Genomic DNA, 27,150 nt, shown 5'->3' with positions numbered 1-27,150 from the left:
AGAGAAATCAAGTGAAATCTGTCTTAAATACCCGGATTCAGCAAAGGGCTCAGCAAAAGTAATTTGCTTAGCATATGTGGATCCGCATATGAGCAAAGAAAATTGTCTTGAAAACTTCTTGGAGATGTTTAAAGTGGTTTCTTAAGACACAGTGTCAGCCGACGGTCAGGGCAGTGAGTCCCTTATGACCGGCTGAAGTTCTTTTAAATTGTGCTTGGTTCTGTTACAGCAACTGAAGGAGTCAGGTTAAAGCTTAAACAGTTACTATTTTATTGTTACAGGGTAAACTTAGTTGTTAAATGCTACTACTGTGTTACAGATAACACAGCCACTACAAAGGACAGGACAGAAATTACACTAATAAGTCACTTACAGGTACCATGAAACCCTTTGGTTCTCTGAGCTCTTATTAAATGCATGCAAAATAGACACATAGCAGGTACATATTCTCACCCCTGCGTTCCAGACTTGGCGTGGCCAGCGTCTTTCTCTCAATCCCTCGGGAAGAAGTAGGGCGAGGTTGGGCGTCCCACAGACCTCGGGAGACAATCAATACCTGCCAGCAGGTATAGATGATTGGAGCTCAAATGGGGTGGGCTGCTGAACCTCTTTTATACCCCTTGGGTCATGTAGGCTTCTTCCTGGTTTTAAGTGGCCAATTAGGAAAAATGGCTTTGAACACCAAGTTTCCCACGAAGGGTGCAAAGCATAATTTACACCTGGGAAAATGCAGACAATGGGCACCTCTGGTATGTGATGGACGAAGATTCCTCTCCTGGGACAGTGCAGGCGTGTCAATTACTGGTACTAGCCATCAGGGCGACGGGAGGCCCCGGGTCATCAGCTAGCCCATTTACTGTCTGGTTTCTGTTTATGGTAGAGTCAGGGACAGGCAGCAAACCTGTGTTCCCAGGGCATCAAAGGCTGACTGCCTTTCTCTTGCTCTCTGGGGGGGTGGGGGGAAAACAAGATGGGGCTCGTGGAAAAACAAGATGGGGTTTTGTGTCTGGCTACACACAGGGATATGCACAAGAGCTGGTCCTAAAATGAGCTTTCAATATCACATAATTGTTGTGATGTAAATAGACGAGACCATCTAATCTGACACATGGTTCTCATTGTTCTTCCTCAGTAGCAGAAGTTCCCTCCACTACCACTTCCTGCCTGAGCAGGTCCCTTTATGTCACCATTAGCTGAGGCTGTGTTGTGAAGCCAGGGAGATGCTCCACCTAGTGGGAAAAAGAGCTAATTTAAAAGGAAAGGTCTGATGTGGAGTGGTACTGAGCATATACAACTCCTGTTGACTATCGTGGGTGTTGCAGCTGCTCAGCGTGTTTTCAGATAAGTCCTAATATACTTTAAATTATCTCTAATTTATTTGTCTTCCCAATTACTACATAATACAAGAACCTACTTACCTAAGCTAGTTACATTGCTGAAAACCCTTCTGAAAGCTCTCAGATACCATGGTGATGGGCAAGGTATAAGAAATTGAATAAAATAGAGCCTATGAAGTTTCAAAAGTTACTTTAGGAAGTATGATTGCACTTAACAGCAATGTGAATGCCTGTTTCCTTACTGATAAGATTAGCCATATTGATCATAAGAAAAATCCACAGCAGGCGATGTAATTGGATCTTATCATCTATTTAAATTGGCCAATTGTATTCATTTTTTGCTAAAGCTCATGATAGACGGGATGAAAACAAGCTGCATCGATAATGGAAATGGAAGGAAGTTATTTCATGTCTTAATACTCTGCCTTTCTAGAGATCATATGGTGATGGGCCATCTGAGCAGACACATTTACCTGCAGCTCCTGAGGAAATTGAAAGAGAAGTGAGGGGATAGAAGTCAGGATGGCAAGCTATTTTAAATTATTAAAACTTGATGCTAGGAATGATGTCACACAAACAGAGGTGACAAAGCAGAGAGCTGTGTTTTTGCTGGATTATTGTATTGGGTGAGGAAAGATTAAGTAGAATGCAATGCAAGAAGAAAGTGGAATGTGCATTTAAAATGGAAGCTACAGAAACCATGATCTGAAGAGCATTCATGCTGTAAAGGCGACATATGCATTTCCTCTTTCTGATTATAAGAATATGTATGAAAGGAATCTACTACCTGACACATCCCACAGCCTTTATACACATGAGTTGTCCCGTTGAAGTTCAGACTACAGGATGTAAATTTAATAGAGGGAACAATCAATGGATACCAAATCATCTGAGAGATCATAGAATGGACAGGAGGAAATCTTTTTTGAATCTATACAGACAGAAAGAAGAGAGATGAATAAATATCATGAATTCATGCAAGCATTTAGGCATAAATATTAAAACATTTCCTCTGCTCTCAACTGAGAGCAGAAAGCTGTGGGCAGGCAGGGGGCTCAGAGAAGGGGACGGAGCAGGGCAAGAAGAGACATAGTGAGGGTGGAGCCTTAGGAGAGGGGATGGCGCAGTATCAGCAGGAGGCAGAGAGGGTGGGTTCTTGGGAAAGGAGGCAGGGAGAGGATGAGCAAGCAAGGGCACCGTTTATAGGGGGCTGGGGGCAGTACTCCCTCCCCCCCCAAGTTTGAACCTCCTGGATTTCATACTTGAGGTTTGCCTCAATCCCATGCCCTGGCTCCAGAGGCAGTTCTTAGATCCATGATGTATAACACACTAACCACTAGCTATTTGGCCAGTTGAGTGTGGCTGTTTGGCTTGAACTATGTTGCTATCTTGCCGGTTGAGTGTGGCTAGTTTGCTATATACTTCAGAACTGGTTGGACGCCATGGTCTTAAAGTCAACAGAACTTCAGCTGCTTGCAGCTTTGCCTTTAGCGCAGGGAGTTTGTTATAAAAAGGGTGAGGCAGGGTGATTAAGAATAAGAAAAGGCTGAGCATTCAAGCAATTGAAGAATCATTAGATCAACATGAAAAGATTGCCAGGTACCCCACTTAAAAGATAGGGAGAAAAAAGAGTAGGAATGAGTGTTGTATTGCAGGACCACAGGCTAACTATGAGTCAACAGTGTGATACTGTTGCAAAAAAACCCAAACGTTAGCAGGATGCATTAATAGGAGTATTGTGAGCAAGACACGGGAAGTCATTCTTTCACTCTACTCTGTGCTGATTAGGCCTCAGTTGGAGTATTGTGTCCAGTTCTGGGCACCGAATGTCAAGAAAGATCTGGAAAAATTGGGGACAGTCCAGAGAAGAGCAACAAAAATGATTAAAGGCCTAAAAAACATGAGCTATATGGGAAGACTAAAAAATAGATTTGTTTAGTCTGGAAAAAAGAAGAATGAGAAGGGGACATGATAGCAACTTTCAAGTACCTAAAGAGTGTTACAAGGTGGAGGGAGAAAAATTGTTCTCTTTGACCTTTGAGGATAGGGCAAGAAGCAATGGGCTTAAACTACAGCAAGGGAGGTTTAGGTTGGACATTAGGAAAAACTTCCTGTCAGGGTGATTAAACACTGGAATAAATTGCCTAGAGAAGTTGTGGAATCTCTACCACTGGAGATATTTAAGAGCAGGTTGGATTAAGAACTGTCAGGGATGATCTAGATGGTGCTTGGTCCTGCTATGAGGGCAGGGGACTGGACTTGATGACCTCTAGAGTTCCCTTCTGGTCCTAGTGTTCTATGATTCTATGATCTGTTCAATATTGGGAATCATTAGGAAAGGAATAGATAGTAAGACAAAATACCAAATTGCCTCTATATAAAGTAATTGTATGCCTTCATCTTGAATACTGTAGCTAGATCTAGTCACCCCATCTAAAAAAGATATATCAGATTTGGAAAAGGTACAAAAAAGGAAACAGAAATGATTAGGGAGTGAGGAACAGCTTCCCTATGAGGAAAGATGAACAAGACAGGGACTTTTCAGCTTGAAAAAGAAATGACTAAAGCAGGGGAGGGCAAGAGGCTGCCAGCGGCTGAATGCAATCCTCCAAGCCTCTGGATCTGACCTGCGGCTAACTCACTGGGCCCCTTAAGAACAGCACAGCGGCAGCTACTTTGAATGTGGCTGCTCTATTCTGGGAGTGAGGAGGGAGGCTTTGTGCTTTGTCCCAACCCTCAGTAAAATCTCTCAGCTCCCATTGGCAAGTTTCTGACCAATAGCAGCTGAGATATTTTGCTGGTGGCAGGGTCAGCCAATGAAGCCTCTTCCCTCCCCCTGTTCTCCCTGCCAGAGCAGAGCCACCTGGAGCAGCTTGTGACTGCAGCCTTTAGCTGCTGACTGGGAGCTGCCTAAGTAAGTGCATCTCAGCTAACTGCCTGCCCCAGGCCACCACCCAAACTCTCTGTAACCCTCTCAGACCCTGCACCCTCTCCTAGTGCCCCTCCCTCAGGCCAGAATCCTCTCCTGCACCCATACTCCCTCCTGGACTCTGCACCCTGAGCCTCTGCCCCAGATCACAACCCACTCCTTCACTCAAACTCCCTTTCAGACTCCACACCCACTCTTGTACCTCTGATCCTTCCCCCAAGCTTCCTTCTGCACCCAACCTCTATCCCAGACCCCAAACCTCCTTGGTAGAAATGCAACCCTTCACCACGTCCCAGAATCTTGGAGTGGCCCCCTGTGATAGGGCAGGCGAGCCCCGCATTCCGGTGGACAGCCGGGGAGAGCCGCGCCGGCTCGGATGTGTAGGTGCAGATGTTCCGGGTCTAGAAAATCAGGAATGGTGTGAAAAAATAGAATAAGGAAATGTTATTCATTAACATAACACAAGAAGCTGACCCAATTACATTTATAGGCAGCAGATTTAAAACAAATAAAACAGGTGACAGGGGATCATGATGTTTGCCTCTTCTGTTTATTCCTTCTGAAGCCCGTGGCATCAGCCACTGTTGGAAAACAGGATACAGGGCTAGAAGGACTATTGGTCTGACACAGTATGGCCATTCTAATGTTCTTATATAAAGCTGAAATGTATCTGCCCCTGCTGTAACCAACTAGACCCCTTCCCCCTTCCAGAGCTGAGATAGAGCCTAGGAGTGCTGACGGGGTCTCTCTCTCTCTCTCCACAGAATTAGTAACAACGTAAGAATATATATTACAATTTTAAGGCTAACCAGTGTCCTTTAAGTGATTTGCCACAAGACGTTTGACTATGCTAATGTTAGAGCTGGGTGGGTCTAATATTTATTTAATTTTCTTTAATTATTTAGGAATTAGATACAGTGCTCCTGCCAGCTAACTGCTAAGTTGTCTGCCAAAAAAATAGAGTTTTTCAATGCCTTGGTAGCCCCTGGATAGAGATGATGCGTGTGTGTCTGTTGGGGGCGGGGAGATGGGGTTGGTTCCTCTCCATTTGGTGCTTGGCTTGTACTGAGCATGCTCGGTAACACTGCTGATGCCTCTATCACCAGCCTGCCCCTTTCATGTTTTCTCTCTGCCCCCCCATCATGGCATGCACAAGTCAGCTCCCCCACCAAAATCTGAAATGATGCCCCTGAAAGCAAGAGTAAGGCCTTAAGGGAATGGGGTGGAATAGGGGCAGGACATCAGTGCAAAGTGGGGTTAGAGCACGCACTGGAAAAAAATTTAAGTCACCGCCTGTGTCTCCAACTATCATTCCATTGAGCCAGATTGGCTTGTTTGCCGTATATGCTAGTCAGGCTCTGTGAAGTGACAGATTCTGTTCTTCATAAGCGGGCAGCTAGATACAGCTACATCATATCTAATCTGGCATTTCCTGGCTGCAATGACACACAACTTCTGTGTCTGATAGCTCAAAAGGACAATAGTCAGTTATTTGAGGGACACAAGCTGTAGGAGCTTTTTTTAGCTGCCAAAAGCCCTACATTATTTTTCTACAACAATCTACATTTTAGACACATTTTCAAGTTTTTCAATGAAGTTCCAATAATGACTGAAATATGTTAAGAAAACCATTCATTTTTCCAGACTGTTACCATTATACAGTCATATGGCAAATAGACTCATAGACTTTAAGGTCAGAAGGGACCATTATGATCATCTAGTCTGACCCCCTGCACAGTGCAGGCCACAGAATCTCACCCACCCCCCTCCTAGAATAATCCTCTCACCTATATCTCAGATATTGAAACCTTCAAATACTTTGAAGTCCCCAAGATGCAGGGAACCCTCCAGCTATGATCTGTACCCCATGCTACAGAGGAAGGCGAAAAACCTCCAGGGCTGCCTCTGCCAATCTACCCTGGAGGAAAATTCCTTTCTGACCCCAAATATGGTGATCAGCTAAACCCTGAGCATGTGGGCAAGACTCACCAGCCAGACACCCAGAAAGTTCTCTATAGTAATGAGCTGTTCATTCTAAATTGACATTGTTAGGATATAGTCTACCTCAAGGCAAAGCTGCAATAAATGTAAGAGCATCACAATGCTGGTTATAAATCAAACCAATAAGGAAATACAATATGTTCTTGAAAATGAGTCATCTAGATGTATTTTTTACATGGTGTTATAAGTTTCCCCCCATGGGGTTCAAGTCTCCCCACTCTCCTGAGTTGCAGGGGTTTCTCTACGCTACCATTCGCGGTTCTGGTTTCCCAGTTCCCTCCTTCCTTTTGCTATGTTGTGGTTTTCAATATGGCCATACGCCCGCACTGCCCGGGGACTATGCCCCTAGTGCCGGGTAAGGGAGTCCGGGCCCTCCCTCTCTCCGAACCAGGGCCCTAAGGCGGGGACCTTGGTCCCTGCTCAGTGGAGGGGGCTGTGGCCCCTAAACTCCCCCACTCACGGGGTCCATGACCCTAACCTGGGCCACTTCTTCCTCGGTCCCATACTTAATTCTGACCCGCAGGGGTGAGGAGTGGGACTCACCGCGGCCATCCCCTGTCCCGGGTCTTTGTGCAGTGCGTTTTGTGCGCTAGTCTCTCCTCCTCCCTTGCTGTTTCTTCCTCTTGCCCTCTTCGCCTCCTAGCCTTCCTCTCTCCTCTTCTCCTCCTTGCCTTTTTAAACTTCCCGCCGTGGCATCCGGGGTTGGCCCTCGCCTGGCGTCACCGACCCTACCCTCTAGCTTCCTCCAGATGACGTCACGGGTGACGTCATCCGCATGCGCCCATGGCGACGGAGGGACCGCGTTCTCCACTTTGCCACCCGCACTCCCCTCAGCCGTTCCCCAGCCGGGGTTTTTCCGCGGGCCTCCGTCCCCGCTCAGTGCTCCTCTGGGCTCTCCGGCTCGGAGTTCGGGGTGGCTCTCAGTGCGGGGCAGAGTCACCCCGTCACACATGGGTTATTCTTTAAACTGGAGAAACTAGAGAAAAATATTGGTTATGATGTTTTTATTTCAGTCTTCTGTGATTTTTTACTAGTAAAATGATTCCAGAGGATAAAAATCATAACTAGTGCTGGTCTGAAAAAGGAATGTCTCCCTCGTGGGAAACTGCAATATTTCAAAATTTGTTTTCATCCTGAATCAGGACAAATTGAAATCTCAAAATATTTTGTACAATGGAGATTCTGGAATATTTTATTGTGATACATCAAAAGAATCTTCTTGAAACATTTTTTATAATACTAAAACATTATTATATAATATTAAATATTACAGATAATAATGAAGTAAAAGCTAATATTAAAAAAATAAAAGTTGAAATGAAATAATGAAATTGGAATGAAACAAAATGATAAAGTAGAAACAAAACTTCTCCCTTTTGAATAGTTTCAAAATGTTTCCATTGCAATTTTGCATATTCCTGCAAAATATTTTTATTTTGACAGTTACATTTTTTAATGGAAAACTATTCCATATAAAAAATTGACCAGCTTTAATTGAGTTGAGAAACTGTCTGATATGATTATTGTCTTTAAAAATAAATATTTGTTTTTAGCTTATTGCTCATTTGTGTATTGTATATGAACTTGAACATGTAAAAAATTAAAAGCAAAATGAGTTAATTTCACTAAATCCACTGAAGTTGCTCCTGGGTGCAACCGACTCTCACCATTTTAAGAGAGGGGCCAAATGGCTCAATGGTTTATTCAACCACTTTAATCTCTAAGCTGGTGGTTACTACAGCTCAGCACAGTAGTTACCAAAATCTGATGATTCTTCAGTGGCCAGCATGAAATAAGTTTGTTGTTTTTCAGCGACAAAACATCCACATCACAGAAAACACCACTGGAACTGGCACTGACTAACTCTGGTTGGCTGGTTCAGCAAACTGGCCAACGATCACGTGGCTGTGTGGAGGAGTGAGTTGCCTTTGTTTTTTCCTCTCAGGAATGAGACTCACTGGCAGGGCAATGTGCTTGCAAGTGCTGCTGCGTGGGCTGCCACTTGTCTCTAACTTCATTGTTCAGGCCTGTCAATCTGCCACTTTTCATGAGAGTTATATAAATATGTAGATTTTAAAAAATAACCTTCAGTGCAAAATGTGAACTAGTGTTTATGATATAGTAGAGCCAAGAGATTTAGGCTGATATCAGGGTAAGAAATAGCACTTATTCTTTCTTGTGCTGGCTACAGGAAGACACTTCTTAGACAATCCAATGACTTAATAATATTACTATTTTTCAATTGCAGGTTGTCCTTAAGAACAGCTATTATCCTCCTTTAATGCAAAGAGTGTCATGGACTTTGGCGGTTCCATTTAAAGAACAACGTTGTTTCCGAAGCCCAAGTGATTCCATAGCTAATAACTACACACTTACTGCACGTGATCTAAAACTGAAAGATCTGCATAAAATGGTTCCCCTTGCAATGGCAAGAGCAGTCTTGGGTTCAGTGAAGCAGAGGGCAATCTCACCGCGTATCCACACTTGCATATGTTAGCGTATTATCTACTGGTTCACTTGATCTCTGCATATTTAATTAACTGTAGAAATCTGCAGTCACTGTAGTCCCTGACTGTTTTCTCCTATTAGTCTTTTTTTGGTGAAATTTGGATATAAAATGGCTAGTGATTTAGCCCATACAACTAGCTCATTCTTTTATGGGGAAGATGATGAATTCCTAAACTGTATGAGTGAGTTTTGGGGATATCATTTCTAATTACTTGCCTTTTAGGAGCATTATCCCAGGCAAAATCAATATACCCACTCACTGTGTCACAGGCTCACTGTGTCATCATCACTCAGAATTAAAAGCTGTCTGGACATTTTTTTGATGAAATGGTTTTTGTCCAAAAATGCTGTTTTGTCAAACCTGAAACTTTCTGTGGAAACGTTTTAATTACATTTTCACTGGTTCACTCATTTTCTTAGGTTCAGGATGAATAACCAGGCTGTTGGTGAGGTAGAAGATCTCATATTTTGTCACCAAAAAATTCTGAATGTCTTGTTTTCATTTCATTGTGGACTGAAACCAAATTTCAAAACTTCAAAATTTTTCACAGACCAGAATTCTTAAGCTAGTATATTCTGTATAAACAGTAGACTGATCCTTTTACAATATGCAGGGGCAACAAAGTCCCTTCATTCACCTAAGTTCTCCTTCCTAGTGAAGAGACTTCTGTGGTATGCAAACACAAAGTCACAACAATTTAAAATCTACTTTTTATTTGGAATTTTCTTCTGAGGATTCTAGCATATCATAAACCATTACTATTATTGAGAGATTAATATTATGTAGTATGCTAACTTCCCTGTTACATATGGTATCTTCCTAAAGCTGTTTGCTTACTTCCTTTCTTTTCATCTTGGCAGATGATTGGGTATTTGACAAAAGAGCTTCAGTGTCCACTTTGTTCTCTTGGCCTTGGTCAACACTAGGGAGTTATTTTGAAATAACTTCCCTTATTTCAGAATAACAAGTGAAGCATTCACACTACCAGGCCTATTATTTTGGAATAAGGAGCTGGTTATTTAAAAATAATTACTCCTGTTTTCCACGAGGAATAATGCTTATTTCAAAATAGTTATTTTGAAATAGCAGTAGTGTGGACACTCTACTGCTGCTATTTTGAAATAACTATTCCCCAAAATCATTCAAACTCCCCAGTGCTTCCTGGGCTCTAAGTCAAGGTAGTGCGTGCACATCAAGGGAGCTTTCCTCAGACTAATTTTGAGGCTTCCCAACACACTACTTCTAAATAGTTACTTCAGGAATTGTTATTTCGAAATAATTTCCTAGTGTAGACATGCCCTTACTACGTAAGTGGGCTTTATTATGGTTCATTAAACTTCTTATCATTATTTCTTTGCCTTTTATCTTGGATTCATGTGCATCTCAAATGAATACAGGTGTGTGAAAGGGAATGCAGTCATAGTCAGGGTCTGTTTTCTTGGAGAAAATGCATTATATGGTGATTGATTATTCATGTGTCTGAAGAGTCTGTCATAACAACCTCTAGTCCACAAATTAATCATATATAGTGAAACTGATAGAACTCCATATTTTATCACAGTACCATTAGGTATTACATTGCACTACTTACATGTAAAAGTTAGAAATATAGGTCCTATTTCATTAAAGCATTCCTATTGAGAAAAACATTTAAACATTAACATCAATGGAACTTAAGTACATGCTTCAGCTTAAGCGTATATTGAATGCTTTCCTAAACCTCAGTTCAGCAAGGTACTTCAGCATGTGTTTAAGTACCTTGCTAAATCAGGAACTTAACCCTCTTTGTGCAGATTATATTTTTCTGTTATTTCACTGCCTGTTGTCATTATTTCATGTATCTTTATTACGCAATAATTTGAAATAACCTTACTACAAATAATTTTCTTGACTGATACCTATAGCTTCAAAACAATTTGCACCTTCTGAGAAGAGGCTCAAACTTACACAACTAAGTAAATGTGATACTGAGAGGTAAGGCATCATAGTTAAGACATGGAGTGTTGAAATCAGTCTCAGAGCTCTGAAGTTTATTCTGGCATGTTAACTTTTCTCTTGGTTTGGATATAGTTACCGTTGCATTTGTATATCTGCACCGAGAGTGAAATTTCTGCCTGAGCAGACAGAGCCAGCAGAAAGCCCATGAGGCATTGTTTTGCTGGGCGTCTGCAGAGAGGTGAACTTAATCCCTAGAGTACATTTAATGAATTAAATGGCATATTTAATGAGTTGTGATAATTAATCATTTCTCTGGGGTGTGCATGGATAAATTATATATTCAAAGGCAGTAGCCACAAGACAGCCAGAAAAATGCTCTAACTATACTGTCAGTTTCTCAGAGGTACAGTCCTTTTGGATAGTGGGAAATCTTTTCTCCCAATTCATTTTCATGCCCAGACATTACCTGTTCCTACCTTTCTCTGACTCCTCATCTAATCTGTCAGTCTCTCATGCACTGGCCTCCAGTGGGTTCCCATTTCTCCCCATCCTTTGCCTATGTTCCCTATCCCTAGTAGCTCCCAATCACAATCTCTTTCCTTAACTCCTTGTTCCAGTGAGGGTTGCCAGGTGTTTGGTATTAACAACTCTCGGGGTCTCCTCCCTCCCCCAACAAACTTTTTCCTGGTGTGGGTTTTTTTTTTATTTCCTTCAGTATTTTTTCTGAAACCATCTGGCACCCCTAGTTCCAGTCTCTTTGAACAATCAGTTCCAGTTGTCCTCTTCATACCCCTGCTGTCAGATTCCAGTCCCAGTCTCAGTCTTTCTCTCCTGGGATTCTTGTCCCCAGTATACTTCTTCCACCTTCTCCTTCTCCTACTCCAGCTCCTCTCTCTGCATTCAGTACAGGCAGTTTCCTCCCCCAGGCTGCCTGGGTGCCAGCAAGTCTGGTGGGGCAGGGAAGGGGGCAGGGTGGTCATGGAGATAAAATGAGAGACTCCCTATTCTCAGTTCAGGTGTCTTGGATCATCATGGCCATTAGGATATAACAACTGCAATTGTAAGGAAAGTTCTACTCAGTGCCGGGCTTGAGCTTGACCAAGGGGGGATGGAAGCTTCAGGGACTTTATCCTCTAAAATCTAAGAAGTCTACTGCCCATGTGCAAACTGCAATTTTTTCAGTAGCTAAATGTAGGCAGAATTTAATGGGAACAGCAAAAGACATGTCTCTAACACAAAGGCCACCCTGTACACATTTCTCTAACACAAAGGCCACCCTGTACACATTTCAAGTCCCTGTTCCATGGAAGGGGGCACTAGAACGCTCAGTGAAAAGGTTGCCAGATTGTAACATGAGTAAAAAAGCTATTTTTCTCTAGCCTCATTCTCAGAAATAGCTGAACCATTTTGACTATAATTATCCTTAAGTTTTCAAACTGACCGCCAGTTCTGACTTACATACAGATTCAACTTAAGAACCCCAAGCTTCCCCAAGTCAGCTGCTGCTGAAACAGATCAGCGGCTGATTCCAGGAAGCCTGGGGCAGATCAACTCTGCCTCGGGCTTCCTGTAGTCAGCGCTGGTCAGTTTCAGCAGCCGCTGACTTGGGGACGCCTGGGGCAGAGCAGCTGGGGTGCTGCTGGGTTGCTCCAGTAGCACTGCTCCTCGGCGCTACTGGACCAACCCAGCAGCACCCCAGCTGCTCTGCCCCAGGCGTCCTGATTCAGCCACTGCTGAAACTGACCAGCAGCGGCTGAATCAGGACCTGGGGCAGAGCAGCTGGGGTGCTGCTGGGTTGGTCCAGTAGTGCCCAGAGCGGCGCTGCAGGACCAATCGGCAGTGCCCCAGCTGCTCTGCTCCAGGGTCCAAAACAAAAGCCTGGTCTGCTGGGGGGGGGGGCACACTAGCCACGCCCCCTCCCCCCCAGCAGACCAGGGACATGGGGAGCAGAGCCGCAGCGACAGCGGGGTGCCGCGCCTCTGAGGCTTTGCTCTGGCAAAGTCTCAGAGGTGCGGGACCCCCCGCGGCTGCGGCTTCAGTCCCGGTGCCTGTGGTCTGCTGGGGACGGTCCAGAGCAAAGCCTCAGAAGCGCGGGAACCCGCCCAGTGCCCCTGGTCTGCTGGAGACGGTCTCCAGCAGACCAGGGGCACCGGAGCAGCTTACGAACGGGGCTTTCTTGCCCCGGAGTTCGCAGGTAGCAAAGTTCGAACTAACATTCGTAGGCGCTACACTAGCGCTCCGCTAGTTTGAATTTGAATCGAACTAGCGGAGTGCTTAGTTCGAACTAGGAAAACCTCATTTTACGAAGATTAAGCCTAGTTCGAACTTACTAGTTCGAATTAAGGGGTGTGTAGCCCCTTAATTCGAACTAGTGGGAGGCTAGCCCTCCCCAGGTTTCCCTGGTGGCCACTCTGGCCAACACCAGGGAAACTCTATTGCCCCCCTCCCGGCCCAGGACCCCTTAAAGGGGCACGGGCTGGCTATGGTGCCCGTGCCAGGTGCAAGCCTGCCAGCACCCAGCCAGCAGACCCTGCACCTGGCACGGATCGAGCCAGCCACCCAATGCCCCCCAGCCCACCCCCTCTTCCCGGGACCAGGCTGGCGGCTCCCGGGAGCTTGCCCTGGACCGCAAGAGGCAGGCACCTTCCTGGGCTAGTGCGGACATCGTGGACCTCGTCCACCATCTCCGCACTAGGCACAGGAAAGTGGCCGTCTAGGGCAGGAGAGCTGCCAGCCTGGCCACCCAGGAGCAGGTGTGCATGATAATCAAGGGGGTCCACTGAGACCCCCGACCCTGAGTCCTGAGCTTACAATGGCCGTCCTGGGTCAGACCAAAGGTCCATCTAGCCCAGTAGCCTGTCTGCCGAGAGCGGCCAACCCTAGGGACCCTGGAGGGGATGGACCGAAGACAGTGACCAAGCCATTTGTCTCGTGCCATCCCTCTCCAGTCTTCCACAAACTTTGGGCAGGGACACCACTCCTACCCGCTGGCTAAGACTACTCCATGGACCCAACCTTCATGACTTGATCTCACTTCCCTGGAAACTCTGTTCCAGTTGTAGCCTTCACAGCCTCCTGCAGCAAGGAGTTCCACAGGTTAACTATTGGCTTTGTCAAGAACAACTTTCTGTTACTAGTTTGAAGCCTGCTACCCATTCCCTTCCTTTGGTGTCCTCTAGTCCTTCTTTATGGGAACTCATGAAGAACTTTTCTGAATGCACCCTCTCCACCCAACCCCTGCTTTTAGAGACCTCTATCCTGTCCCCGCTCCATCTCCTCTTTTTTAAGCTGAACAGTCCCAGTCTCTGTAGCCTTTCTTCATCTGGGACCTGTTCCCAACCCCTGATCATGTTAGTTGCCCTCCCCTCTCCCAGCCTTTCTCTTCCTCTCTCCCACCTCCTTTTCCCAGTCTCCCCCAGTTTTGTTCAATAAAGACAGAGTCAATGTTGGAAGAAACGTTATCTTTATTTTGTACATCAGGAAGGGGGGCTAGGGAGGGGTAAGTGGAAGGAGGTGAGGGAGGAATGGGGTACGAGCCCTCGATGGGGACGACTGGGCAGGCTCTGCGGGCTTCTGGGGGTGGAAGCTCTCCTGCAGCCCCCCAATTACCCCCTCAACCCAGATGGCAGCCTGCGGCAAGTGCAGCCGGTCTGATGGCCGAGTGCTGTGATGTACCCAGTGTGGGCACTCAGGGCACTCCAAGCCAGGACTGGTTTTCAAGCAGGGCACCCCTGAGAACTGTCTGTCCGGGGTGGGGGTCGGGTCCCTTTAAGCGCAGCCCTCGGCTAGCCTGAGACAGCAGCTCCACGCTCTAAGTCCTCCTCTGATGCCCTGCCGGCACTGCTTCCGGCCATCCTTAAGCCCTGTTCAGGGTCCACTCAATATGGACATGCTAGTTCGAATTAGCAAAACGCTAATTCGAACTAGTTTTTAGTTCTAGACGCGTTAGTTCGAATTAGCTTAGTTCGAATTAACTAATTCGAACTAAGTTAGTTCGAATTAGCGCTGTAGTGTAGACGTACCCTCCGGGAATAAGGCAACATGCATATTGTTTACAATGAAGCAATTTGATATATGGCTTTATTACAGCTTCATGAATAGCTGAAGTACTATAGAATAAGACATTTTTGTTTTCAGCATAATGCCAGTGGAAAACGAGTCATGAATTTGGCCAGGATGTTATGAGAATGAATCTCTAGTTATAAGTTTACTAAACTGGTGCTCTTTTGTTTCAGAACCACACCAACCCAACTGTACAGTATAGATTCAGGTTCATTATATTCTGAGAGAGATAGTCCAGAATTAGACATCATACATTATTCAGATAGCCAACCACTGACTCCAGAAGAACAGCTTGTTGTCATGCTCCAACATGAGGAGGAGATACATAAGCAAGAAGAGTCACCTACAGAAAGCGATATAGAGGTATTAGCTTAACTTTTTTAAATTGAGAAAAGTGAAGATAATCATAATCAGGAGTATGAATATGAATAGTTATGTCACTTAAACTGAGCATAAATTGGAAAACGATTTACATGTGTCAGACAAAGCATATATAAAAACTAAATACAGGTTGAGATTTTTAAAAACATCCTGAAAAATATTTCACCATAGTTAGTTCTCTGTCTTAACTGTCAATATAATAAGGATATTTTTATTTTTACAGAGATATTGTTATTACATACATAATGGAATAAGGAAAGACATGTTGGCACCCCAAGATAAAGAAGTCAAGGACATGATTTTGAAGCAGATTCCAAATAATTTTCTCACTGATCCAAATCTGGAGAACTTGCTTTATAGTTTAACAGAAGAGATTCAGGATGACTACCACATCAGCCTCATGAAAAACATTGGTAAGAAGGCAAACCTCTCTGTGGTTTTGGCAGATGCAGTGATTTTTGTAGTCCAGAATTAAAGGGCCTCATTCTTCCCTTAGCTCCACCTGACTTAGTTCATTGAGATCAGTAAAATTTCTCTAGATTTCCGTGAAGATACAATATGTGATAATGCAACATTTAAGTCCCATTTCATCAAGTGCTGCTGTTTAATATGCACCGTAAGACTTCAGTTAGTATATATAGCACACCCTTAGGATTTAAGGGGCCTTACAAAGTACTAGTAAACTGATGGCCCTGTGCCCAACAGCAGCGCTGGGGGGCAGGGGGAGATGATGATTTTTTAGAAATATGATTTGATAATCTTCAGCAGCACACTAATGAAATATTTTTAGAGAAAATGTTAAAGCAAGGTCCTGTAGACTAACACAATAAATTCAGAAATTGATAGTCTATTCTGGGGTTGACAAATGCCTGTTAAATGGCTTCATTACCACTTCAATGGCTCTTTCACAGGTTCAGTGCCTGCTAATAAAAAGTCTAGCAGGCTTTTTCACATTTAAATAAACTAGACCCTTTCTGAAGGAAGCAGAGCCACAGAACAGGGATAGGAAGAGGGGCGTGGGTGGACATTAAGATCCAGTTGTGCCCCAAATTTTTGCGGGCCCTTTGCAGCTGCATAATCTGTGTATAGGTAAGAATGGTCCTGAGTATAGAGTTAAATTCAGTAGCCAAGTAGTCTCTGGGCACACCCTTTATATGCAGTTTCCCATTCCTAATGCAGGCTCAAATTATATTAAGAAACCATAGTTCTTCTTCAAGTAGTGTCCCCGTGGGTGCTCCACTGTAGGTGAAGGGTTGCCCTGAGCCGCAGATCGGAGCTTTGTATATCAGTTTCCCCTGTTGAGCCACGCATGCCCAGGAGGCGTCTCGAGCCCTTCCCGCCTCCTGAGGAGCGCCGCTCAACCCCCTCCCTTTCAGTTCCTCTTTAACCGCCCTCGTCAGCGGACGGAGCAGCCAGGAGCTCCCTGTCAGACTATCTGACTACTTTCCCCTTAGTTATTTAGGCATAGTTACCTTCCCCTGTTTTATCCAAGTTAATCTCTCCTTGTTCTCTTAAAAAACAAACAAACAAAAAAACCCCCTAGAAATAGGAAAAATAGACTTAATTAAAATCCCCCCTAAGGGGTTCTTCCGCCTGTCAAAGCAAAAGACACATAAAGACATTAAAAAAAAAGAAGCAGCAGCAAAACCACACAAACATATACTACAATAACAATATAGAAGATAAATATAATAATCTGAAGAAAGAGAGAGCCCGCCATGTCCGGCTCCTCAGGTTTTAAAAAGTGCGGTCAATGCCGGGACCCAATGCCGGCTTCAGATGGTCTCTCAGACTGCATACATTGTTTGGGGAAGACCCACTCTCCCCACAACTGTACCCATTGCAATTCCCTAATGGCGAGAGCCAGAAAAGACCGTGAGCTCCGCCTCAGGATGATTTTATTTGAAAAAGCTTTACAGCCTGCGGGGGAACAATCTACACCGCGGCAAGAGCCTCCGCCGCCTTCCAGGCGGCGCGGCATGAAAAGCCGGTGCCGTTTCAAACCACGGTGCCGCTTGAAAGCTTCCAGCCCCGGCGCCGCTTCAACCCTCTGCGGCGCCAAAAGCTTCAGCACGGCTTAAAGCTGCGATGCCTATTAAAGTCACGACATCGCAGCAAAAGGATGGCCAGCCTCCGAAGCCACTGGCACCAGCTGATGCTCCGCTGGTCCTGCCTCAGCCAGACAAGCAGCCAAATGAGGCTGCTGGGAATCAGCCCCAGCAAGAGACTGATCCACACAGCAGGCATCACTATCCGTGCCTGCCCTCTACTTCTTACTCTCCTGGGAGGTCTCCATCAAGGTAATCCCCTCTCAGGTCGATATCACCGTTGTCTCTTCAGGACGCCCCCTTTCCTGATGATGACCACCGCACGGTCTATTCCTTGCGACATCCGTCACCTGGGAAGGCTTGCTCCCATCATTATAGGGCTCCGCCACAACATAGCCCATGGCACCCATACTGGCCTTACCCACCTCCACCTTATCCACTGCAATGGGGACCGTGGGAACACTGGGAGCCATATGGACACCGCTCCCCACCTCGCTCCACCGCATCCCGGAGAAGCTTGCCTCGGCCACAACCCCTACTTCCAGCAAGTCTTTCGGAGGACGAGGTGGAACGAATCTCGGACAATGACTCAGATAGTCAGTTAACGTAACACACTCTGATGCCCTTGATGCGCAAGCAGAGGATGCCGTAGTACCATCAGACACTGGAACAATTGACGATCTAAAACAGTTCCAAGAACTATTCAAGAGAGTAGCGACAAGCCAGAATGTCTCCCTGCAAGAAGCGCAGAAGAAACAATACCAATTGCTAAAGAATCTACACCCAACACTACATGGCAAGATTGCCCTACCCATAGACGAGGCAATCATGGAGACCTCAGAAGACCTGTGGAAAACGTCTGCATCCATCCAACCAACTAACAGGAAAATTGACAGAAAGTACTTTGTCCCCTCAAAAGACAACGACTTTCTCTTCACTCACCCACAACCTAACTCACTAGTCATGGACTCAGCACAACAATGAGTGAAGCTTCCACAATATAGGGCGGGCAATGCAGACAAGGACCACAAAAAGTTGGACTCCTTTGGCAAGAAAATATACTCCTCTTCCACTCTACAACTCAGAATATCAAATTACTCTGCTCTCTTTAGCAAATCACGACTTTGACAACTACTCAAAAGTGGGAGAAATAATGGCACACCTCCCTGACTCCAAAAGACCCATTTTAAAATCAATAGTTCATGAGGGCCATATGATCACCTGCACCACTCTCCAAACGGCAATGGATGTAGCTGGAACTGCAGCCCGAGTTACAGCTACAGCGGTGGTGATGCGTAGAGCTTCTTGGCTCCAGTTGTCTGGAGTTCCCCGCGAACTGCAGCCCGAAGTGGAAGACTTGCCATTTGACAAGCAAAAGCTATTTGCAGCCACTACGGATGAAATGCTCCACAACAGCAAAAATTCTAAGTCCACACTTCGCACATTAGGTATGTGCACGCCACCCTATAAACGCAGGCGATACACCCCATATAATTCATGTAATCGATACCGGTATGGACAATACAATCGACCACAGAGGCCTTATGAAGACACCAGACCAAGACAGCGAGGTCCCAGAAGGCGACCCAACCAAGCCCGCCCACTGGCTACCCAACCATCTAAGCAGCAAATTTGACATTTGGTCGAGGGCCTGCAAGACCTCCCTCACGATCTAGCACTACCTCAACATGGCCATCTATTCAACCACCGTTTGCGCGCCTTCCTCCCACAGTGGGAATCCATAACATTGGACCGCTGGGTCCTAGAGATAATTCGAGTGGGCTATACCATCCCTTTTATTTCTATCCCCCCTACCGTTCCCCCATCCCATCCCTTTTCAGGTACCACTCTCACGAAACCCTTCTAAAACAAGAAATCAATCGGCTCCTCGTCATCGGAGCTATAGAAAGGGTACCCCGAGAGTTCCATGGGAGAGGGTTTTACTTGAACTATTTTTTGACCGAGAAAAGAACAGGGGGTTGGAGACCTATATTGGATCTCCACAAACTGAACAAATTTCTCAAGAAACAGCATTTCAAGATGGTCACTCTCTCCGCAATCATTCCTGTGCTAGATCAAGGGTACTGGTTCGCAGCCCTCAACCTCCAAGATGCCTATTTCCATATAACCATCCACCCCTCCCACAGACGCTACCTACGCTTTGCACTCGGTCCAGGCCACTTCCAATACAACGTTCTTCCCTTCGGCCTCTCATCAGCTCCGAGGGTATTCTCGAAGGTACTAGTGGTTGTAGCTGCGTACCTCAGACAGCAGAACGTTATCATATTCCCCTACCTGGATGACTGCCTTCTAAAGGGATCCTCATACGCCGAAACCACCTCTATGATTCATACAACCGCGGCCCTCCTCAATTGTCTAGGCCTCCTGATCAACAAAGACAAATCAATGCTGCACCCGGTCCAAGATATAGAGTTCATTGGCGCACGACTGGACTCCGTTACAGCCCGAGCATACCTACCTCGGCAACGTTTCACAACGATACAGGAAATTATAACTGGGATGCTCACAATGCCTACTACCACAGTACTTACATGCCTGTAGCCAGACAGGAACCCCCCTTGTAACATCTATTTTTGCTTGCCTGGATATGCAGGCTCAGTGACTGAATGGCTGTAAACAGAGATATGCCAATTGCTGACCAAGTGGCTGCCGAGGAGTGCCCTTGACTAAATCCTATATTGATACGAACATACAGCCATCCACTGGGGGAGGACTCTCTCGCCCAGTAAAAAAAAGTCTAGTACTCACAATTTAGTTATCTTTCTTGCAAGTGTAAATTAACTTGAAACTTGCTTGTAAGAACTGGCGACACAAAACGGACCAGTACAATTTGACATCTTAGATAAGAAAGAGGATACGGGCCCCCAGGGATATAAAGATGGGTCCAGCAGCGCATTTACTCTGAGTGTCAATCTACCATCTATCTGTTGGTCGGGTTTGGTGTTTGACCTCCTGAGGTTCTACAGGGACGCCCACCTCGTATTCGTCTTTCCTAGGAATTGAGGGACCGGCCCTGGCTTGACCCGCTGGAGTCGAGAGGCACAGAAGGGGATAAAAATTGTACCTGGATGTGGTCCTTTGTCTTAAGTGTACACATAGACTTAGTGCTCTTTAAAGATTAAGCTGTCACTTGGTACCATTATTTCTATTTTCTATCTTTATTTTCTTTGTAACCATTTTTAAAATCTATATTTGCTAGCAGTTAAAAAATAGAGCAATAGCCATTGTAACCATATGATTTATAAGCTTTTTTTAAATAAACCTGTAACTGTTTAAGCTTTAACCTAACTCCTTCAGTTGCTATAACAGAACCAAGCACCATTTAAAAAAACTTCAGACGGTCATAAGGAACAGGTATAGAAGAAGCTTGGGCGTTTGGATCGTGTCACTCCCTGGTGACAGATCCGTTGGGGCATCTCTCAGTCTTCCCTAGACTGCCCACTGCGAAGGAATCCTATATCCTAACAGCTAAAATCTAAAATGTAATAAGCTCTTCCTATACATTCTGGGGCGTCTGTCAGCCTGTTGGCTGTCCTCTGCGACGAAACCCCAGTCCTAGCAGTAAAGTCACGGACGTTAAACCTTTTCTCAGTAACACACACACAAACACTGCCCTAACCGTCGGCTAACAATGCCTCCGACTAATGGGACACATGGCTTCCACCTCCTACGTAGTCCACCATGCTCACCTACACTTTTGATGCTTCCAGCTCTGGATGGCAACTGTTTACATCCCATCGCGATATCCTCGAAGCAAGAGAATTACTATCCCACCAAATGTACTTGCATACCTATTATGGTGGACCGTGCCAAACAATCTTCTGGCGGGGGTCCCATTCCAGCAAACCGAACCCACTATCCAAATTACCACAGATGCTTCCCTCCTCGACTGGGGTGCATATATGGACAGCCGCAAAGTTCAGGGCAGGTGGTCCCCAAACACTCCTGCACATCAACCTTCTCGAATTAAGAGCAGTAAGGAACGCTTGCGCACACTTTGCTTCCGACATCGCCAGTCATACAGTTCGCATCCTAACGGACAATATTTGCACAATGTTCTACATAAACAGGCAGGGCGGAGCCCGCTCCCGATCCCTATGCGCGGAAGCTGTTCACCTCTGGAACTCGTGCATCCGCAACCAGGTCACCCTCATAGCATCCTATCTGCCAGGGGTGAACAATACCAGAGCGGACTTCCTCAGTCGAAACTTCACCTTAGACCATGAATGGGAACTACATATGGAGGTCGCAAACTCAGTTTTCCACCAGTGGGGATGGCCATCTATAGACCTTTTCGCTTCGGCCCAGAATACCAAATGTCCCCAATTCTGGTCACGTGCGGGACTTGGCAGGCATTCTCTGGGGGATACCTTCCTAATCAAATGGGCAGCCCCCCTACATTATGCCTTTCCCTCCATACCTCTCATCCGAAGAGTCCTGCGCAAAATCCTGAGAGACAAAGCCCTAGTCATCCTGATTGCCCCGTCATGGTTTCGCCAAACCTGGTATCCATACCTTCACAAGTTAGCGGTCCAGCCTCCCCATCCTCTACCATACCGGATAGACCTATTATCTCAGGACAGTGGCAGGATACTACATCCCCAACTCCATACCCTGCATCTTCAGGCGTGACTTCTTTCTGGTTCTCAGAGATAAAAGACCGCTGCTCGCAGAAAGTAAAAGACATCCTCCTCCATAGCAGGAGGCATTCCACGCGAAAAACCTACCAGCAGAAATGGGTACAATTTTCTCACTGGTGTCAACGAGCCAAAGTGGAACCCCGTGTTTCTCCACTGAATACCATCCTAGATTACATTATGGACCTTAAAACATCAGGACTGTCAATTTCCTCTCTAAGGGTATGTCTACACTACAAAGTTAATTCGAACTAACAGACGTTAGTTCGAATTAACTTTGATAGGCGCTACACATACAAACCGCTAGTTCGATCTTAATTCGAACTAGCGGAGCGCTTAATTCGAACTAGGTAAACCTCATTCTACAAGGACTAACGCCTAGTTTGAATTAAGTAGTTCGAATTAAGGGCTGTGTAGCCACTTAATTCGAACCAGTGGGAGGCTAGCCCTCCCCAGCTTTCCCTGGTGGCCACTCTGGGCACCACCAGGGAAACTCTTCTGCCCCCTTCCCGGCCCCGGAGCCCTTAAAGGGGCACGGTCTGGCTACGGTGCCTGTGCCAGGTGCAAGCCTACCAACACCCAGCCAGCAAACCCTGCACCTGGCACGGCATGAACCAGCCACCCGCTGCCACCCAGCCCTCTGCCTCTTCCTGGGACCAGGCTGGCGGCTCCCAGGAGCCTGCCTGGGGCCGCAAGAGGCGGGTGCCCGCCTGGTCTAGTGCGGAGATCGTGGACCTCATCCACGATCTCCGCACTAGGCACAGGAAAGTGGCCGTCTAGGGCAGGATAGCTGCCAGCCTTGCCACCCAAGAGCAGGTTTGCATGAAAATCAAGGTGGTCCAGTGAGACCCCCGACCCTGAGTCCTGAGCTTAGAATGGCTGTACTGGGTTCAGACCAAAGGTCCATCTAGCCCAGTAGCCTGTCTGCCGACAGTGGCCAACACCAGCTACCCCGGAGGGGATGGACCGAAGACACTGACCAAGCCATTTGTCTCATGCCATCCATCTCCAGCCTTCCAAAACAGAGGCCAGGGACACCATTTCTATCGCCTGGCTAATACCACTCCAAGGACCCAGCCTCCATCACTTGATCTCACGTCCCTTTAAACTCTGTTCTAGTTCTAGCCTTCACAGCCTCCTGCAGCAAGGAGTTCCACAGGTTTACTATTTGCTTTGTGAAGAAGAACTTTCTGTTATTAGTTTGAAGCCTGCTACCCATTCATTTCATTTGGTGTCCTCTAGCCCTTCTATTATGGGAACTAATGAAGAACTTTTCTTTATGCACCCTCTCCACACCACTCGTGCTTTTATAGACCTCTATCATATCCCCCCTCAGTCTCCTCTTTTCTAAGCTGAGAAGTCCCAGTCTCTTTAGCCTCTCTTCATATGGGACCTGTTCCAAACCCCTGATCATTTTAGTTGCCCTCCCTTCTCCCAGCCTTTCTCTTCCCCCTCCCACCTCCTTTTCCCAATCTCCCCGAGTTTTGTTCAATAAAGAGAATTTCTATTTTTAACACTCGTGTCCTTTATTTTGTACATCAGGAAGGGGGGCTAGGGAGGGGTAAGTGGAAGGAGGTGAGGGAGGAATGGGATACGAGCCCCCAATGGGGAGGACTGGGGTGGCTCTGCGGGCTCCTCGGGGTGGAAGCTCTCCTGCAGCCCCCCTATTGAAACCCCCCCCCCCGGATGGCAGCCTGAGGCAAGTGCAGCTGGGCTGATGGCCGAGTGCTGTGATGTGCCGAGTGTGGGCATTCAGGATACTCCAAGCCAGGACTGCTTTGCTGTCCCTCATCAAGTTAGACAAGTGAGTAGGGAACCCCTGAGAACTGTCTGTCCGGGGTGGGGGTCGGGTCCTTTTAAGCACAGCCCTCGGCTAGCCTGAGACAGCAGCTCCACACTCTAAGTCCTAATCTGATGTCCTGCCGGCACTGCTTCCGGCCATCCTTAACCTCGGTTCAGGGTCCACTCAATGTGGACATGCTAGTTCGAATTAGCAAAACGCTAATTCAAACTAGTTTTTAGGTCTAGATGCACTAGTTCGAATTAGCTTAGTTCGAATTAACTAATTCAAATTAAGTTAGTTCGAATTAGTGCTGTAGTGTAGACTTACCCTAAGAGTATATCTCTCTGCAATAGCAGCATTTCATACCTCCGTGGACAGCTTCTCCATTTTTAACCATCCTATCACAAAGAGGTTCCTCAAGGGACTCCAAAATGTGTATCCACCATATAAGGCCCCACTCCCCTTGTGGGACTTAAATCTTGTTTTGGACTACCTCACCAGACCCCCCACTTCCCTTGTGGGACTTAAATCTTGTTTTGGACTACCTCACCAGACCTCCTTTTGAACCATTGGCAACAATACCGCTTCCCTTCCTTTTTATGAAAGTCTGCTTCCTCTTAGCCATCACCTCCGTCAGAAGGGTGAGTGAACTTGCAGCACTAATGTCGGAACCTCCTTACACAGTTTTCACAAAGGATAGGGTCATACTTAGACCCCACCTGACGTTCCTGCCTAAGGTCTGTACGGAATTCCACGTCAACGAACCGATCGTATTACCTGCCTTCTTCCTGAAACCACACTCTTCAGAAAGAGATGTCACCCTGCATACTCTGGACATCTGGAGGACTCTGGCCTTCTTCCTAGAAAGAACAAAACCATTTCATAAATCTGAAAGACTTTATTTCCATTGCTGAATGATCAAAAGGGGCACCAATATCATCGCAACGAATCTCAAAATGGATCTCGACATGTATAATCAAGTGCCACTCTCTAGGCAATAGACCGCTACAGCGCCCACCACGAGCACATTCCACCCGAGCCACAGCTGCCTCTACAGCCTTTGTCGGCAACGTCCTCTTAAGAGACATTTACTGGGCAGCAACATGGTCTTCAGACCATACTTTTGCTAAACACTACGCTATTCTTCCACAACTCAAGAGTGATTCAGCAGTTGCCACAGCAGTGCTCTCTACCACTGCCAAACAATGACTCCGGTTCCCTCCAGCCTTACATTGAATACTGCTTTGTAGTCACCTACAGTGGAGCACCCACGGGGACACTACTCAAAGAAGAAAAGGGAGTTACTCACCTCATGCAGTAATGAGTGTTCTTCGAGATGTGTGTCCCTATGGGTGCTCCACGACCCTCCCTACCTCCCCTCTGCTCGGAGTCGAAATTCTCGGGCGGAGACGAGGAACTGAAAGGGAGGGGGTTGAGCCGCGCTCCTCAGGAGGCTGGAAGGGCTCGAGACGCCTCCTGAGCATGCGTGGCTCAACAGGGGAAACTGCTATACAAAGCTCCGATCTGCGGCTCAGGGCAACCTTTCACCTTCAGTGGAGCACCCACGGGGACACACATCTTGAAGAACACTCATTACTGCACGAGGTGAGTAACTCCTTTTTCTGTGTAACCTGTCAATGTCTTAAGTGAGACAAATTCATTTCTTACATGGCTCCACTGGAACTAGGATTCATAAATGTTAAAAGGTTTCCATTTAAATCATTATAGAATTAATGAAAATAGAACACGTGGAACTGAAATAGGAAATAATTATAGGATTAAGGGTTTTTTTTAGGGATGGGCTTGTGTGCCTGTAGCTGTTATTTGCAGTGTTCCAATATATCTCTGTGCTTCCACAAGTGAGTATTACAACTAATGACAGTGACTTCAAAGTGGAAAAAATGCTTTTGTCTGAGAAAAAACTTACTGATCTTGCAAAGGAGATTGGAATCTATGAGTATATTGAAGAGACTGTTCAATAGGACTTTCTCTGCATCTGGGGGATGGCTCAAGTGAAGCAGAATCTACTTCACCACATCTGGACCTGGCAGTGCAGAGAAGGACATATGCCCAGTGGCAAGCCATGAAAGGAGCCTATGTGACAAGTCAGTTTATAAATGGTTTAACATAAAATTACATATCCTTATTCACCAGCAGGTTAATACACTGGCTAACATATGGATCAGATTATATACAGAGTTCAAAATCTGGAAGAAGACATTAGTGTTTCCTTAAGTATCAGCAGTTAATTCCCAGCCAAAAGGTTACAGCTATTTGCTAGATGCAGTACTTTAAGAAATGATTGATACTTAAAAGGCTAATAAAGTGGAAGAGACTCAAGTGCAAACCAGTCACAGGTGTCCCATGGTCAGAAGAGTCAGATGTGTTCCCATGTGGGTCCCAGGCCAGATGACATTTGCAGACATTGTGAAAGCAAAGGCCATTGGAATTACCTAAGCAGAGGGAAGCCACAAGAAGGGAAACAAAAGCTAGGGATGCAGTAGGGCAAACAACTACCGATGCCTTAGAGGTGCCTCTACCATACTTGTAGTGCAGCAAAGAGGACCTATTCCCCTAACAGAGTTGTGGTGAAGTCAGAGCACCATGCAATAATACCTACAGCATCAGTGAACCTGTAGGATTGAAGCAACCAATATCCAGTCAGAATTGTAGTTTAGCAGAGTTCTGTTTCCAGCTGGACCAAAGGGGAATTTCTGGCCAAGAACAATTAATCTGATGGATCAGGAAGTTAAAAAGAAGTTGATGGAGACTGTAACGTAGCTGGTGTCTCAAAGCCTCTCACAGGAGCAAATATCAAGAGTTGTGAAGCAAACCTATCAGGAAAAGAGCCAGAGATTGTCTTGACAAAAGCAGCTGTAGAGGGGGACAAAAGAAAGTGATTACAAAGGGTGCTCTTATGATATGCTAGTGTTTGTTTTTTCTTGGTAGAGGAATGCCAGAAATTCTTTGAGTCATTGAAGGAAGGACTTCTAATTCATGCTGTTCTTAAAATACTAGATCCATCTCATGTATTCACAGTATCCTGTGATACCTCAAAGGTTGTTGTTGGACTTGCTTGTGAACAAATTAACAAGTTTGGTAGGTGCAGACTGATGACTTGTAGAGGTCACAAGATAAATGAGAGGAAGCCCCATATTCAGTTGGAGAACTAGAGTGTCTTGCTATTGTGGAGGCCCTGAAGGCTTATCATCCCTAGTTAGTAGTACAGAATACACAGCATACACACAAACCACAGTGGCTCCTTACAAAGCACAACCCAGAAGGACACCTGTAGAGATGGATTCACAAACTGCAGGTATTCTGTGGAAGAGCTAAGAACAGAATCTAGATAGTCCCGATCTAGCGCCTTAGCCACTAGACCATCTTTCTTTTCTTAGTCTGCTGATATACAGTAAACTTCCGATAATCTGGCACCTTTAGGACCCAGGAGGTGCTGGATTATCAAATACAGTCAGTCCCCGGGTTACATGGATCCGACTTACA

The 27,150-nt window shown here is 45.9% G+C and overlaps 1 protein-coding gene across 3 annotated transcripts in view; it reads left to right on the top strand.

Annotated features, from left to right (window-relative positions):
* Window positions 1–27,150, top strand: part of DNAH3 (dynein axonemal heavy chain 3) — a 165,512-nt gene that overhangs the window by 9,805 nt on the left and 128,557 nt on the right. For all 3 annotated transcript variants that reach the window (XM_075899422.1, XM_075899423.1, XM_075899421.1), the window contains exons 4-7: window positions 8,516–8,741; window positions 10,681–10,750; window positions 14,950–15,139; window positions 15,381–15,570. In XM_075899422.1, the coding sequence (XP_075755537.1) occupies window positions 8,516–8,741; window positions 10,681–10,750; window positions 14,950–15,139; window positions 15,381–15,570 (676 nt within the window). The remainder of the gene's footprint in view (window positions 1–8,515; window positions 8,742–10,680; window positions 10,751–14,949; window positions 15,140–15,380; window positions 15,571–27,150) is intronic.

This window comes from Pelodiscus sinensis, chromosome 16, assembly GCF_049634645.1.
Source record: "Pelodiscus sinensis isolate JC-2024 chromosome 16, ASM4963464v1, whole genome shotgun sequence".
In the NCBI taxonomy this organism is placed as follows: Eukaryota; Metazoa; Chordata; order Testudines; family Trionychidae; genus Pelodiscus; species Pelodiscus sinensis.
The sequence above is the reverse complement of the archived record's forward strand: the minus strand, read 5'-3'. Positions and strand labels throughout refer to the sequence as shown.